General features: G+C 40.0%; 1 protein-coding gene across 1 annotated transcript in view; it reads right to left on the bottom strand.

Annotated features, from left to right (window-relative positions):
- Wdr72 (WD repeat domain 72) overlaps positions 1 to 14,098 on the bottom strand; it is a 108,124-nt gene that overhangs the window by 9,273 nt on the left and 84,753 nt on the right. The window contains exon 15 of the mRNA XM_051140829.1: positions 299 to 1,113. Coding sequence (XP_050996786.1) covers positions 299 to 1,113 — 815 coding nt within the window. The remainder of the gene's footprint in view (positions 1 to 298; positions 1,114 to 14,098) is intronic.

Genomic DNA, 14,098 nt, shown 5'->3' with positions numbered 1-14,098 from the left:
CGTTGCCCCACCCAGCCTTCACATCAGTGCTGGAGACTCCATCTCCACTCTTCATCTTTGCATGACATCAAAACATCTCCCGAACCTAAATGAATTAATATTAAAACATACAATTAACCTCCAGCCTGAAGAATCAATAGGAAAATATTTTTAAATGGGCTCTGAGTTAAAAGGGTTGTTGCATCTTTAACTCTGCCTCCCAGCAGAAGGGAGGAAGATGAGAGGGCTGAGCACAGAGAGTGATCATAACAGCCTTGAGGTCTGCATCCGAACTGTCGGTCTCTCGAGCGCTTCTTACCTGTCCATTTCACAGGCCAGATCCAAAGGCATGTTAACTAACTTATTAACTAAAAAAAGCCTGCTCAGTAAAGACACTATAGTATCTGATTGTTGCAAAGCATCACAGTGATTTTCCGGGCCTCTGGGGATTCCAGTGTACTGTGGAAGAGTGGCTGTGTATTTATTTGACAAGTCCAAAACTTTTCTGGAACACAAATTGACTCCTGAGTACTCCTTCATTTCGGTACTGCATGCATCCCACCCAGGCAGCATCAGAGAGAAGAGGTCTTCATTTGAAGCAAGTCCCAAAGACACAGGGCCCTGCAGCTTTAAGATGCTGAGATGCTGGATACAGAGGCTATCTAACTCTTTATCCACTCCCCATGGCAAAACGCAAGACAGAAACAGTTTCGCCATGTCTATCGTAAGGCTGGCATCGACCTTCCTGGATGGCTTAGGGTATGTCTTTTTGGAGCTCTTCATTTTCCTCTGTCTTTTAATGCCATCACTCTCCTCTGGGAGCTTACTGGTGCTGTCCCCGGGGGCCAGGCTGTCCCCACTGGGCTTGGCTTGTGCCTCTGCCTGGAGAGAGCCACATGATGCTTTGTTTCTTCTTATTGTCAGTGTCTTCTTTTCTACTGTGCTCTTGGCTCTCCTCAAGATGTCACTTCCATAGAATGAGCCAGAAGGGTCAACATCGTTTAGGGGAGTGGGCAGCAGTAGTTCAACAAGATTTTCCAGATCAAACAGGAGAACATGGAAGCCAATGTAACTCCATTTTGTCTTCACAGGCAAGACATTAAAAGGTCTTGGGATTGATGAGGCATCCGCAACCTGAGGGGAAAGATATGAGCATATCAGAGTTCATGATGTGCATTGGTGGCATGATATGATATAATTGTGGCAGAAAAAGAAATATTTAGTGACAGTTAAAGGCAAGAACTATTAAAGTCTGCTAAAAATAATAATACTAAAGCTGTGACCATTGGTTTTGTTTCCATCATGAAACTCCTTTTCTAAACTGAAGATCGTAGATTCTGACATCCACCACAAACTTTCTTTCCTCTAAGATTTTCCCCTGAGCAAATTAGAACTAGACTTCTGGAAGTTCGGGGGGTGGGTGGTCAGCATGTGCATGCAACTTGTATGCAGGTGCCCACAGAAATCCAAACAGGGTACCAGAGACCCTAGAACTGGAATTATAGTCTGCTATGAGCCATCAAATGGGTACTGGAACTGAACTCTGGTCCTTCTTAAGACCAATACATGCTGTTAACTGCTGAATATCTCTCCAGAACTAACTATCTGTCTGTCTGTCTGTCTGTCTGTCTGTCTGTCTGTCTATCTATCTATCTATCTATCTATCATTTATCTACCTATTATCTATCCATCACATCTATCAATGTATCGATCATCTATCTTATCTCTCACTATATTTCTCTATTTACCATGTATTAATCTCTATCTCTCTGTATCTATCCAGCCATCAGTCTATCTACCTGCTTATCTGCTCTGAACTTATAAACAATAAAAAGGAAAGTAACAGTGAAGGAGAATCAGCAAGTGTCCTCCATTTGGACTTCACAGCAGAAGGCGTCCTGATACCAGGACTGCTCACTAGAGCTGAGGGTCTCAGGCTTATGACTCCTCTGATTCCACATTAGTCTTCCCTTCATGTGTAGCCTCAACTGACCTACCCAGAGTCATCAAAAAATATGTCTGTTATAGCTATAAAATTCAGCAAAACAGGACTAATCAATGAAAATGAGAAAGAGTATGCTATCACATTCGTGTGAAAGTCAGGGATACGCGAGTTCAACAGGCCCCAGTTCAGAAAGCATTGTTGAAGATTATTCTCTTTGCATTTCTCTTTTGTAAAAATTATCTCTTCTCAGAGAAAATAAAAATAGTTAGCTAGAGTTTTTTCAAAATTTATATTTTTTCATAACTTTAAATTTGTAATTACTTTTTACTTTTTGCTCCTGGATTTGCCCTGCAATGCAGGGTGGTTTCCTCATATCTCTCTCCTGATGCCCAATTGCCCCAGTATCGCTCGCTGGTCTAATTACTGGGGACACCAATCAATGTCCTTGTCACCACTGGACACAAATTATGTAATAATACTAAAACTCAAGGACAACATCTGATCAAGTAAGTCACCTTACTTTGGCCTTCTTTGGCCTTCCAGGCTTTACCATAAATCAGAAAACTCATGCCAAGTTACAACACATGTTTCTCATGCATCCAGACTGTGGTTAACATTTTTAATAGTTTTTAATACTTGTTCAACGGGCATCTCTCTTTATCATGTACTGACCTTCACTGGAGGTCATTGTGCCTTTTTGTTGTTGCGGTTGTTGCCTCTCTCTCTCTCTTTTTCTTGCTGGAAGTTTCTCAATGTTGATGATCTTCTTAAGGAATCAGCTTTTAACTTTGTTTAGCTTTTCAACAAAATAATGTTTTTCTTGAAGGGCAGGTTTGCTGAGCACACGCCTTCAGCTTGTCTCACAGCATTTGAAGGCACTATTCTGCAGACTCTGGCTTCCTTTCTCTTGCAGTGAAAAAGTCAGCTGCTGGGCTAACTGTCACTCCATCTGTCTGTTTTTTTTTTTGTTTTTTTTTTTTTTTAAGATCTATGTATCATTAATATTTTGATGTATATATTTTTTTCAAATTTCAGTTGATTGTTTATCAGTTGTGTTTTAAGACTATATTTTTGGTTTTCTCCCCGCCCCAAACATGCTTATTTTATATGTTACTCTGCTTTTTAATTTTGTCTATGATTTTTCTGGTCCTTTGCATGAACTTGACTACGTGTGACTGTTTGTATGAAATACTGTCAGGAGAGCCCTTAAGGCCCAGGGTGAGGGCATATTCTTCAAGAGAAAACCTTAGTTTATGACTGCCTCTGTACATGCTGGGTTGTCACCCACAGACACTTTGAGTAAAATGCTCAGTTTAAATGTTTTTTCAGCCCTTGCATATATTACTAATTCTGACTCTTACATCATAGTATTCAATCTGAATCAAAACTATTTCCCCCAAGGTAGAGACCGGCAAAGGCAGAGTTGTGTTTTCTCATTTATTTGGGGAACACTGAGTCCGCATTCTCAGTGAGTATGCAGTTCCTCAGGAGTGATGGACTCAGGCTGTTAGCAACACCTCATCCCTTCCTGGATCGGTTCATTCTGTCTAATCGCCTGTGGAGTGGTTACAATTAACCTACACTCCCAGGGACAGAATTGTACCTTCATCTTTCCGCAGAATCTTCTAGAATCGTATTCCCATTTTGATTTTAGCATCTCAGACTTCCTTAAGATTCTTGTTAATTCAGATAAGCATTCTTTTTAGAGATTAGAAATATAAATTGTTTATTATTTTTAGAGAGTCTAGTAGAACTAATGTTTATGACATTAACCTACAAAATGGATCGAAACTATGTTTGTGAGAGCAATGTTTTTAAAAATCAGTTTTTATAGAGAAAATGAGCATTTGCACATACTACAGAATGAGTATACATGGTGCCTGCTGCATGGAAAGCAACTAGTATTATATGTTAAAGTATTTAAAACGTTATGTGCCATTTAATATTGAAATTATAAACTAATTTATCCCACAAGACAATTTCAAAGGTACATGAAGTCATATAAAAGCAATGAACAGCACAGATTTTTTAAATGTCCATATGCTGCAAAATAAATGGTCCATGGCACACTTTGTCTAAAGTCATCAGGCATGCACTCCTAAAGAACTGTCATTTGGCTGCTAAAGCAAGAACACACCAAATATATGATGACATGGCAAGGGATCTGCAGGCATTATGAAGTTAGGGATTTATTAATATCTTTTTATCTGTTTTTAAAATGTCTATGACTTATGATACTAACCAACAAATTCCTTTAAAATAGCCGTCAGCGTTGCCAAAGAAAATAGTGCTAACTGACATAGGCATTGATATATTATGATTTGAGCTTGTGACCCCCACCCTCAAGGCCATGTGACAAGGCTTGATACTGAGTTTACTGCACTGTTTGGAGGGCCCTGCAGCAGCTGAAGCAAGATTGCTTGCAGTGTTCACTGAATTGGGATATTGTGACTCTGACCCTCACATCTCTGTCTCCTTTTCTCCTGGCTCCTAGATACCAACCAAGTTTGTTCACCCCAAATGCCCCTCCACACCCCCAGTGGTATTTATCAATGGCCCCTCCATACACCCAGTGGCATTTACCAATGGCCCGTCCATACACCCAGTGGCATTTACCAATGGCCCCTCCACACCCCCAGTGACATTTACCAATGGCCCCTCCACACCCCCAGTGGCATTTACCAAAGACCTAAAATCAATAGAGACAAGTGACCATGGGCTGGAACATCTGAAACCAACAACAAAATAAACCTTCCCTCCTTATAAACTGTGTGCCTCAGGTATTTTGTCATATCAAGGAAAGCAAGTTAACCCAACCCGCAGCTCCCCACAAACAAGCACCCACCCGAATAGAAGTGTAAGAGCAAAAATTAAAAGACAGATAAGCAAAGGCTAGGAGTTTTGACAGATAAAGAACTATACAGGTTAATTAGTAGATTATTCCTACCTTGGGGCATAAAATGAACAAATGAAATTAAAGTATCAAAGGAAACAAACCTTTAAACCACTTACTTCACACATTTATACACAAGGACAAATAAATACCTTCTCACCCTCCTCCCACCCATACAAACATAAAAATAAAATCTAACTTAAAACACAACAAACAACAAATAAAGCCAGAAGACTATTACTATTATGACTGATAACTCTGCTGTTATTCTTGGTGACTTAAAATCCAGCCATTAAGCCTTATTCTTATGGCTCCCTCAAGCCCATGTCCAACTTCCATCTGACCTGGGAAATTCATTTACAAAACTGTCTCCTAAGTATGAAACAAATGCCTCCAAACTCCTGCCCATTTAAGGCCCTAATTACAGTTCAGTCAACAGTCACTCTGCCAAGATTTCCCCAGGCCTGTTGGCCCCTGTGCACCTGGAGTATCACTCAGGAGTCCTCACTCCTGGTTCTGGTACCCTTGAACACAATATTTCTCTTTGAAAATTTTCTGATCGTGAATTTGAAATTAGAGAAGACAAAAGATTTTGATTAGGCTATTTCCACAGACTACAAATAAATACCTATTTCGTATCCCTTATGTAAACACACAGGCACCTAAAACAATTCAATGCATTCTTGGTTCTTTTACAAATCCTTTGAAGTGAAATCTCAGAATGACAAGACAGAGATACCTTTAAGGCGAAAGGGGAGATTGTTAGATGGTTCTGGCAAGACTACCCCAAAACACACTTGGCAAATGCAGGTGCGTAGCAGTAATTAATTATTCAATCAGCACTCCGTATAGTCTCCATCACAAAAACGGGAAATGTTATGGCTGGGTTTCAGTGAGAAATACTTAATAACTATCTGAGTTTCATTTCTGTTATTGGAATTAAAGACCTTGATAAAAAGCGATTCAGAGAAGAAAAGGTATGCTTCTGCTCCGGGTTCCAGGCACAGCCTATCACTGCAGGAAAGCCAGGCACAGCCTATCACCGCGGGGAAGCCAATGCAGGCATTTCAAACAGCTGCTCACATCACATCCAAGGGGAAGAGCAGAGAACATGAGTGAGCTCATGCTCACCTGCTGTGCTTTGCCACGTTTTCAGCTCTTACAGAGCTGAAATCCCCTGCCTAGGGAGAGTGCCACCCACAGTGGGCTGGGTCTCTCCATGTCAATTAACTTAAGATAATATATGTCCATAGACAAAACTGATGTAGAAAGTTCTTCATGAGACTCTCTACCCAGGTGCTTCTAAAACAGCAATTCTCAAACTTCCTAATGCTGTGACTTTTTTCTTTCTTTCTTTCTTTCTTTCTTTCTTTCTTTCTTTCTTTCTTTTTTTTTCTTTTAGTTTTTCAAGACAAGGTTTCTCTGTATATTCCTGGCTGCCCTGGTCTCACTTTGGAGACCAGGCTGGCCTCAAACTCACAGCGATCCTCCTGCCTCTGCCTCCCAAGTGCTGGGATTACAGGCATGTGCCACCATGCCTGGCAATGCTGCAACCCTTTAATACAGTTCCTCAGGTTATGGTGACCATTAACCATAAAGCTTTTTTGCTGGTACTTCATAACTGTAATTTTGCCACTGTTATGAATCACGAGGTCATATGATTCTGAAACTGTCACACTCCCGATATTTTTCTTGTGACTTAAATGACAGTCACACAGTTCTGTCATTTTGCTGTATCTTTTACCAACTGTAAAAACCCATTTATGAATATGATGGTAATCCATTGGATATCTTACTAAGACATTCCTAATTTGTTATTACACTTTTAAATTACACTACAGGTTCTGTTATATATTTAAAAATGCTTTTAAACATAAAAACAATCATTGTAATGATTTGATTTTGGTACTCTTAAGCCCTTTATAGCTCAATTATTAAAACTATTATTACATTTTGTGCTTTTCTAAAAATTTGTGTGGAAAACCTGTAGGGTCCTGAGTATATTTTATAGAAAGCAGGCATATGATTTTTATAGTTTATATAAAATGACAATGAATTATACAAAATCCACTTGTGCGGTTTCCTCTCCTGATTTTTAAGTTTCGTCTTTTTCAAAGAGCAAGCTGTGATTTATTTATTGAGCTCCTTTTTACTTTATTCTGTCTGTCCAGTTATCTGTTCTTAAGGGAGCATACACCCCATAGCTTTGTTATACACTGCATGGATTGAGGCGAATGGATGGGGAGAGAGACAGAAGGGCTTTCACCCTCCACACTCTTCTGTTCATGTTCTTCTCAACTCAGTCCCTATGGGTATTTTTCTAGAATTTTATAGTGCAATCCTTAAGTTCCTAAAATCCAGCCAATGAAACATTGAAATTTCTCAATATTAAATACACCAAGGGAAGGCTCGGTGCTTAGAGCACTGGCTGTCTTTCCAGAGGACATGGGGTTGAGTTCCTACAGTATACATTACAGCTTACATGGCCTGCAGTTGCAGCTCCAGTGGACTTGATGCCTTTTTGCCTCTGCAGGCACTGCATGCATGTGACATATGCATGCCCCCACACATATACAGGCAAACACTCATACACATAAAATACATGTAAATCTTTAAAATAAATAACTGTATGTACTTGTGAGTATAAGCCTCTTTAAAATAGTGTGTTTTCTCTCTGGGATTACATATTTTCATTAAATCAATAGCCTTTCTATCTTAGTAGCACTTTAAATATAGTTTTGTATGGGCCCCTTACACACTTATGTATTACATTTTTATTTCATATTTATGGCTATTTACAATTGAATGATATGTTCTCAAAATGCTAATATTTTTATAAGAGTTTTGTTCTTATCCAACTACTCTGCTAAACATTTTCATTAGATTTTTTGATTCATTAATCATTTAACAAGATGCACACCATTTCAATAATTGAATAAATGTAGCTTGTTTCTTTCTCTGCATTTGGTTCTATTTATTAAGAATTCGTGGTGGTACGTGCCTATAATCCCAGCACTTGGGAGGCAGAGGCAGGAGGATCACTGTGAGTTCAAGAGCAGCCTGGCCTACAAAGCAAGTCCAGGACAGCCAATATAATACAGAGAAACCCTGTCTCGAAAAACCAAATATAAATAAATAAGAAAGAAAGAAAGTTGATATTTGCTAAAACTTATATAGAAGGTCAAAATAACAGTAGAATGGTGTGTGTGTGTGTGTGTGTGTGTGTGTGTGTGTGTATGTGTGTGCCTGTACTTGTATGTGTATGTGTGTGCCTGTGTGTGTGTATGTATGTGAGTGTGTTTGTGTATGTGTATGGTGTGTGTGAGTGTGTGCGTGTGTTGCCTCAACATACAGTGAGTGCTGGTCTTCAACTTGCCATCCTCTTGTTTTCACTAAGTACTGAAATTACATATGTGCATTATCACATGTGGCTATCAATAATTATTTTTAATGTTTAGGAGGGTTTTGCTTTCATGTAAGTATTTACCCTGTGTACCTGCAGTACCCTCAGAAGCCAAGAGAGGGCATCACATTCCCTGTAACTGGGCTTAGAGACAGGCATGCACCACTAGCTGATGCCTGGAGTCAAATCATGGGGCCCTGTAAGAGCAACCACAATTCCTAACTACTGACCCATCTCCCTGTCCTGGCAAAATATTGTTATTCTAAATTAAGGAATCATTTTAATCTAAAGCAATTTACTCATTAGAACTAGCATCTGTAACACATCTTAATTCCATATGAAAAGAAACAAATATCCCGACACTCCCACAAATTTCTGTCTTGCACTCTCGCAAGCATCATGTCCACAGCCTAATAGCACAGGTGAGCCAGCGCTGTGATCTAAAGAGCTAGCAAGGGTGTGCGTGTGTGTGTGTGTGTGTGTGTGTGTGTGTGTGTGTGTGTGTGTGTGTGTGTTGTTGATGTTTTTTCTCCTCTCCATAAATGTCAGGGTCCTTGCTATTCTGTCAAGCACTCACTCCTAAAATTCAGCCTTGGTCCATTAGTGATGCATGAAAACCAATACTGCTACACTGTATTTTGGAAAGTCTTAAATGACATAGAAACCATACCTGAAAAGGCAACTTAATGTACATGTTACTGACATGATATCCAGGAAAATGAAAGCCTATTGTAACCCCCCTCTGCCAGAACATCAAGGCATTAACTGATTTAATACACATAGGCACATAAAAATTTCATGGCGAGCACAGTGCAGAGGCTGTCTTACAAGCTCACCTGGTCTCTGGAGGCTTTTACCACTAGGGTCCACCTGGTTCTGGGAACTCAGCTATCTCCCTTAAAATATCCATTTCCGGTAGCTGCTGAAGGGCCTCATGTTGGCTCCCCTCACTGCACCCTCTTCCTAAGCCTAGTCATTTTGCTGACATGATAAAGTTCCTGGGGAGCACATACCCTCTTTGCAGGCTTCAGAGCCTTTAAAAAAAAATCAGACTCTAATCTATAAAGCACAAGTTAGGAGGAAGTCCTTATAAATACGGTAAGAAGTGAATATTTATCCAAAGGTAAAGCAATTCCATGCAATTTTCACTTGGAAACCATGTGTTCTAAAAAAAAAAATATATATATATATATATATATATATATATATATATATATATATATATATATATATATATATATATATAGGTTTGATACAGATATTGGCCATAGAATGCCTTAGTTTATAAAGATTAATGATGCATGGTATAATGAGTGCCTGGTCTTCATCTCAATAGCAAATCAATTAATAAATTGGCTAATGAATTCGGATACTAATAACAACTGAATGTTTACCAAGCAGACTTTTACCAAACAAGCCAAGCAATCCCTCACAAGGCACAGGCAGGCGATGCAAGATTTTTGTGTATCTTTCTTCGCAAAGACAATGCAGTTAGCTTAGAATCCTGAAAGTCCAGATGTTTCTGAAGTCTACAGCACCATGGTCTCTAAACGTGATGGGACTGAGCTAGGGGGCATGTCCTATCAGAACTTCTCTGGGGTGACCTGCACAGTGCAGAGCACCTAACCCGCCTGCACACAGCTGCTGGTGGAAGGTTCTGTTCAGTCTTTCCGGCTTTTGGCCTCTGTGGGTCTATCCTCAGAACAATACTATTTGTGTTAGTTAATTCTCCATGTCAACTTGACACAAGCTAGTGTTATCTCTTTGGAGGAAGCCTCAACTGAGAACAATGCTCCCATAAGACCAGGCTGTAGGCAAGCTTGGGAGCATTTTCTTAATTGGTGATTGATTGAGAAGCGCTTAGCCCATTGTGGGCGGTGCCATCCCTAGCCAGATGGTCCTGGGTTCTATAAGAAAGCAGGCTGAGCAAGCCAGGAGAAGCCAGCCAGTAAGCAGCACTCCTCCATGGCCTCTGCATCGGCTCCTGCCTCCAGGTTCCTTCCCTGTTTGAGTTCCTGTCCTGATTTCTCCAGTGACAGACGATAATGTGGTTGTGGAAATCAAATAAATTCTTCTTCCTCAACTTGCTTTTATCATTAGCATTTCATTATAGCCATAGTAATCCCAACTAGGGTAGGATTGCTTGCTTAAGTTAAAACTGAGTGTGAGTGTGTGTGTGTGTGTGCACGCACGCGAGCATGTGTGAGTGTGTGTGTGCATGTGTGTGTTCATGTTTATGTGCACATGCATGTGTGTATTTGTATGTATCTAGAAAGAGAAAACACAATATCTTTTTCAACAATTCACCAATTTCCACAGATATATCAAAATTTATCTGCAAGGTCACTTCATGGAGAATTACATAATACAGAATTTAATTTACCTATGCAAACTAAATGTATGAACAGTGTTTTTAACCACTGAAAATGTACATAGTTATAAACATTTCATATATATATATAGCCAGAATTACAACTGTAAAATCAAAGTCAAGTTTAAGTTTTGGCTATAGCCCTAAGTGCCAATTTAATAGTGAGTTGCTATGATTATCTTAGGGATAAACTTATGTTGGGATTTGATTTTTAAAAAAAAAAATCCAGGGTATTTCCAGTCATGAAATAAAGTGACCCTTGTTGCAGTGCAAAGATTTGAGGCAGTTCTGAGTATTTATGCTATCTGTCTGTCTGTCTGTCTCTGTCTACCTACCTACCTACCTACCTATCTTAACTTGTTTTTAATAGCGATGCCATTTTACCACACACAAATGCAAGCTGAAAGCATAAAGTGCGCCCCCACATTTAGCATTGTGAATGTAAAATAAGGTTTATCTTACCACGCCTGTGCTAGCAATTTGGTGTCCATTCTTGGTACTATATTGTTCAACTTAAGACATTTTTATAGGGGCTGGAGATGTGCCTTAATGGGGAAGAGCACTTGCTGCCCTTGCAGCAGGCCTGAGTTCAATTCCCACATGGTGCCTCACAACTGTCTGTAACTCAGTTCTCTGCAGGCACACACATGGCACACAGATACACATGTAGGCAAAATAGTCACACGTATAAGTAAACCTGAAAAAAAGGCATTTTTTGTTAAAAAAAAAATTTAACTCTTCAAAGAGCTCATTTATACTTCTTTGTGAGAATTTTGAATTGCCAGAAACTGGTATGATTTTTAGCGGGGCTTTTAAAAATCGGTCGCTAAATTTAAAAGGTCAGCAAAGGGCTTTGCTCTTTCTGAACCAAACACACTTTAGCATGTATAACGAATACGTTGATTCACAGGACACCACAGCAGCTGGGGATGTGCTGCTGATGAAAAGCTCATCTTACAAAGATGAAAAATCCAGGAACCATCACCGGCCCAATAGCAATGAAACCATCAATGTGTCACTCAAACAATAAAGTGCAAATGAAAGTGTCAGCCATTCTTTGAGGCTGCCGGAGCCCTAGGTTTCTGGATGTAGTTGTTGGCAGTACAATCATCTGGGTCCATCTGGTCAGGTGGAGGGTGGCCTGACTGGCCGGGCAAACAGTAGACAAAGGAGAAAGGCTTCCCTCTGCTGCAGATGCACGAAGAGCTTGGGGGACTGAGCTTGCAGCAGAGACAATATTATCAAACTAATGGCAGGGGCAATCACCGGACCCCCGTGCATCCCAGGTACCAGCAGGGCATCCATTTTCAGCTAAGTGCTGGCGTACGTTTTTCCTTGGCTCTTGCCGCTGCAGGGGTAAGACAACTCAGCACTGGAGACCCACTGCCTGGTAATAAATTACTATATTGGACACTTTTTGTTTTCTTTCGCCAGTGACTTCCCCGTGTAGTCTCACTATCATTACCAATTAAAAGAGAGCCTGCTTCAGCCCACTGTATCTCACTATGTATCAGCCCCGATGCTCCAATTGCCTTGGCACGTTCCTCAGGGTCAAGAGGCCCCTTTGACCTTTTTCTACTAAGTCTTCCTGACCACTCACTTATTGCAGCAATCTCAGCTGAACAGATGGACACTTTCTGCGACACCATAAAGCTTAGAATATAAAGATAAATGAAATTGTGTCTCAGGCTTCAAACTGGTTTATGAGCCTGTTCTGCAAAACCTCCGGTTTTAAAGTCTATAATCTCACCCCAGCTAACAGAAAAGATTGCTTGTTTCTGCTTAAATTGTTGGCTTTATAATTTAAGTCTGAGAAATGGTAGAATTCTGTAAGATGCTCAGTGAGTTGACTATATTCCTAATTAATACAACATCTGATTTTGAAGTGCAGGGCACTGCTTTCCAGGCCGATTGTTTTTATTAACGGTGGATAGAGGATGTCACTCCACAGTAGAGTGTACATGTGGAATGTATGTTCCAATTTGCCTCTTGCATAATTTTTCTTGTATCACTGACTTTCTCAAAGATGACTCTGGTATTTTTGCTTCTTTGAACATAAAAGGAAAACTAGTAAATATTCTCATTATTGTGACTTTTTGGCATATTCATATGAGTTTACCACCATGGTTATTTGAATATTTTTAAATGGATGGTTTAACCTTGGGTAGCCTATGATATATTTTTCTTCATTTAAAGGCTATCTCCTTTAAACAAATGAGTATGTTATTTATTGCTCAGGTCAGACTACGTTTTAGAGTAAAATAGTGTACCATTAATAATTGTATTAGAACCACAGCCGAGAGCCATGGCCGTCTCAGCGAACCTGGACGCATTCCCACATGAACTCACATGTGTAGGGCCATTAATTTACTTATGAAAAATAATGAATGTTTCTGGGTCACTCATAAAATGTGACTTCTGGCTGTGGACATGTCTCTTTGTGTAAAGTGCTTCCAACACAAACACAAACACTTGGGTTTGGAACCCTAGTACCCATATAAAAATCAGGTGTAGTGTGGGGGCAGGAGCCATAGACCAGGTGCGCTGGCCCAAAGCAAGAGTGGGGTTGAGACATATCCAAACTCCAGACATTTTGTATTGAGATCATCAGGAGTAGGACCACTCCACACCCTCCTTCCCATGGCCAGCATGTCTCAGCAGAGAGAAGAAGAACCCAGGTGCTTGCTGGGTAATCAGTCCAACCAAAGCCTAAGGAAATTCATCTAGTCTAGCCAAAGCTTCAGGTTCAATGACCCTATCTCAAAGGAAAAATAAAAAAAACAGAGAGCAATATAGACAGACACTCAAAGTCAGCCTCTCATCACTATGTGTGTGTACACACATGTGCACACACATTAATAACATTAGAAAATTAATCGTAACTGTATCAATAATTTTAATAACTGGAAAAAAGTTGTTTTTTCTTCTTCTAAACTTCCAGGTTAATGGGTCTGGAGAGAAGGCTCAGAGTCGGGAGCTCTGGCTGCTGTTGCTCTTGCAGAGGACCTCGGGTCAATTCTCAGCACCCACATGGTCACTCATAACTATCTCTGTAACTCTAATTCCAGGTGCTCTGACACCCTCTTCTAGGCTCTGAGAGAGCAGGCACACACAGGCAAGATACCCATACACATGAAAATAAATTAAACTTGCAAATTGAAATTTTGTTTCAGTCCTTAAGCAGTTCAGATTTCTATAGCTCATGAAAAAGAAATCAAGGGCCCAATTAAAAGGAATACTGGGAGGCAGGAGAGATGGCTTAGAGGTTAAGAACACCGGTTGCTCTTCCGGAGGTCCTGAGTTCAATTCCCAGCAACCACGTGGTGACTCATAAGGATCTATAATGAGATCTGGTGCTCTCTGCTGGTAAGTAGTTGTACATGCAGATATGACATTGCATACATAATAAATCTTTTTTAAAAACACTGAATAATATAAAACTTTTTATTTCCACTATTTTTACTTCTAAAAATCATGCCACCAGTGTCCTACTGTGGTATCTCTAAA

Source organism: Acomys russatus, chromosome 32 (genome assembly GCF_903995435.1).
Source record: "Acomys russatus chromosome 32, mAcoRus1.1, whole genome shotgun sequence".
Classification (NCBI taxonomy): domain Eukaryota; kingdom Metazoa; phylum Chordata; class Mammalia; order Rodentia; family Muridae; genus Acomys; species Acomys russatus.
This window is presented reverse-complemented; position numbering and strand designations above follow the sequence as displayed.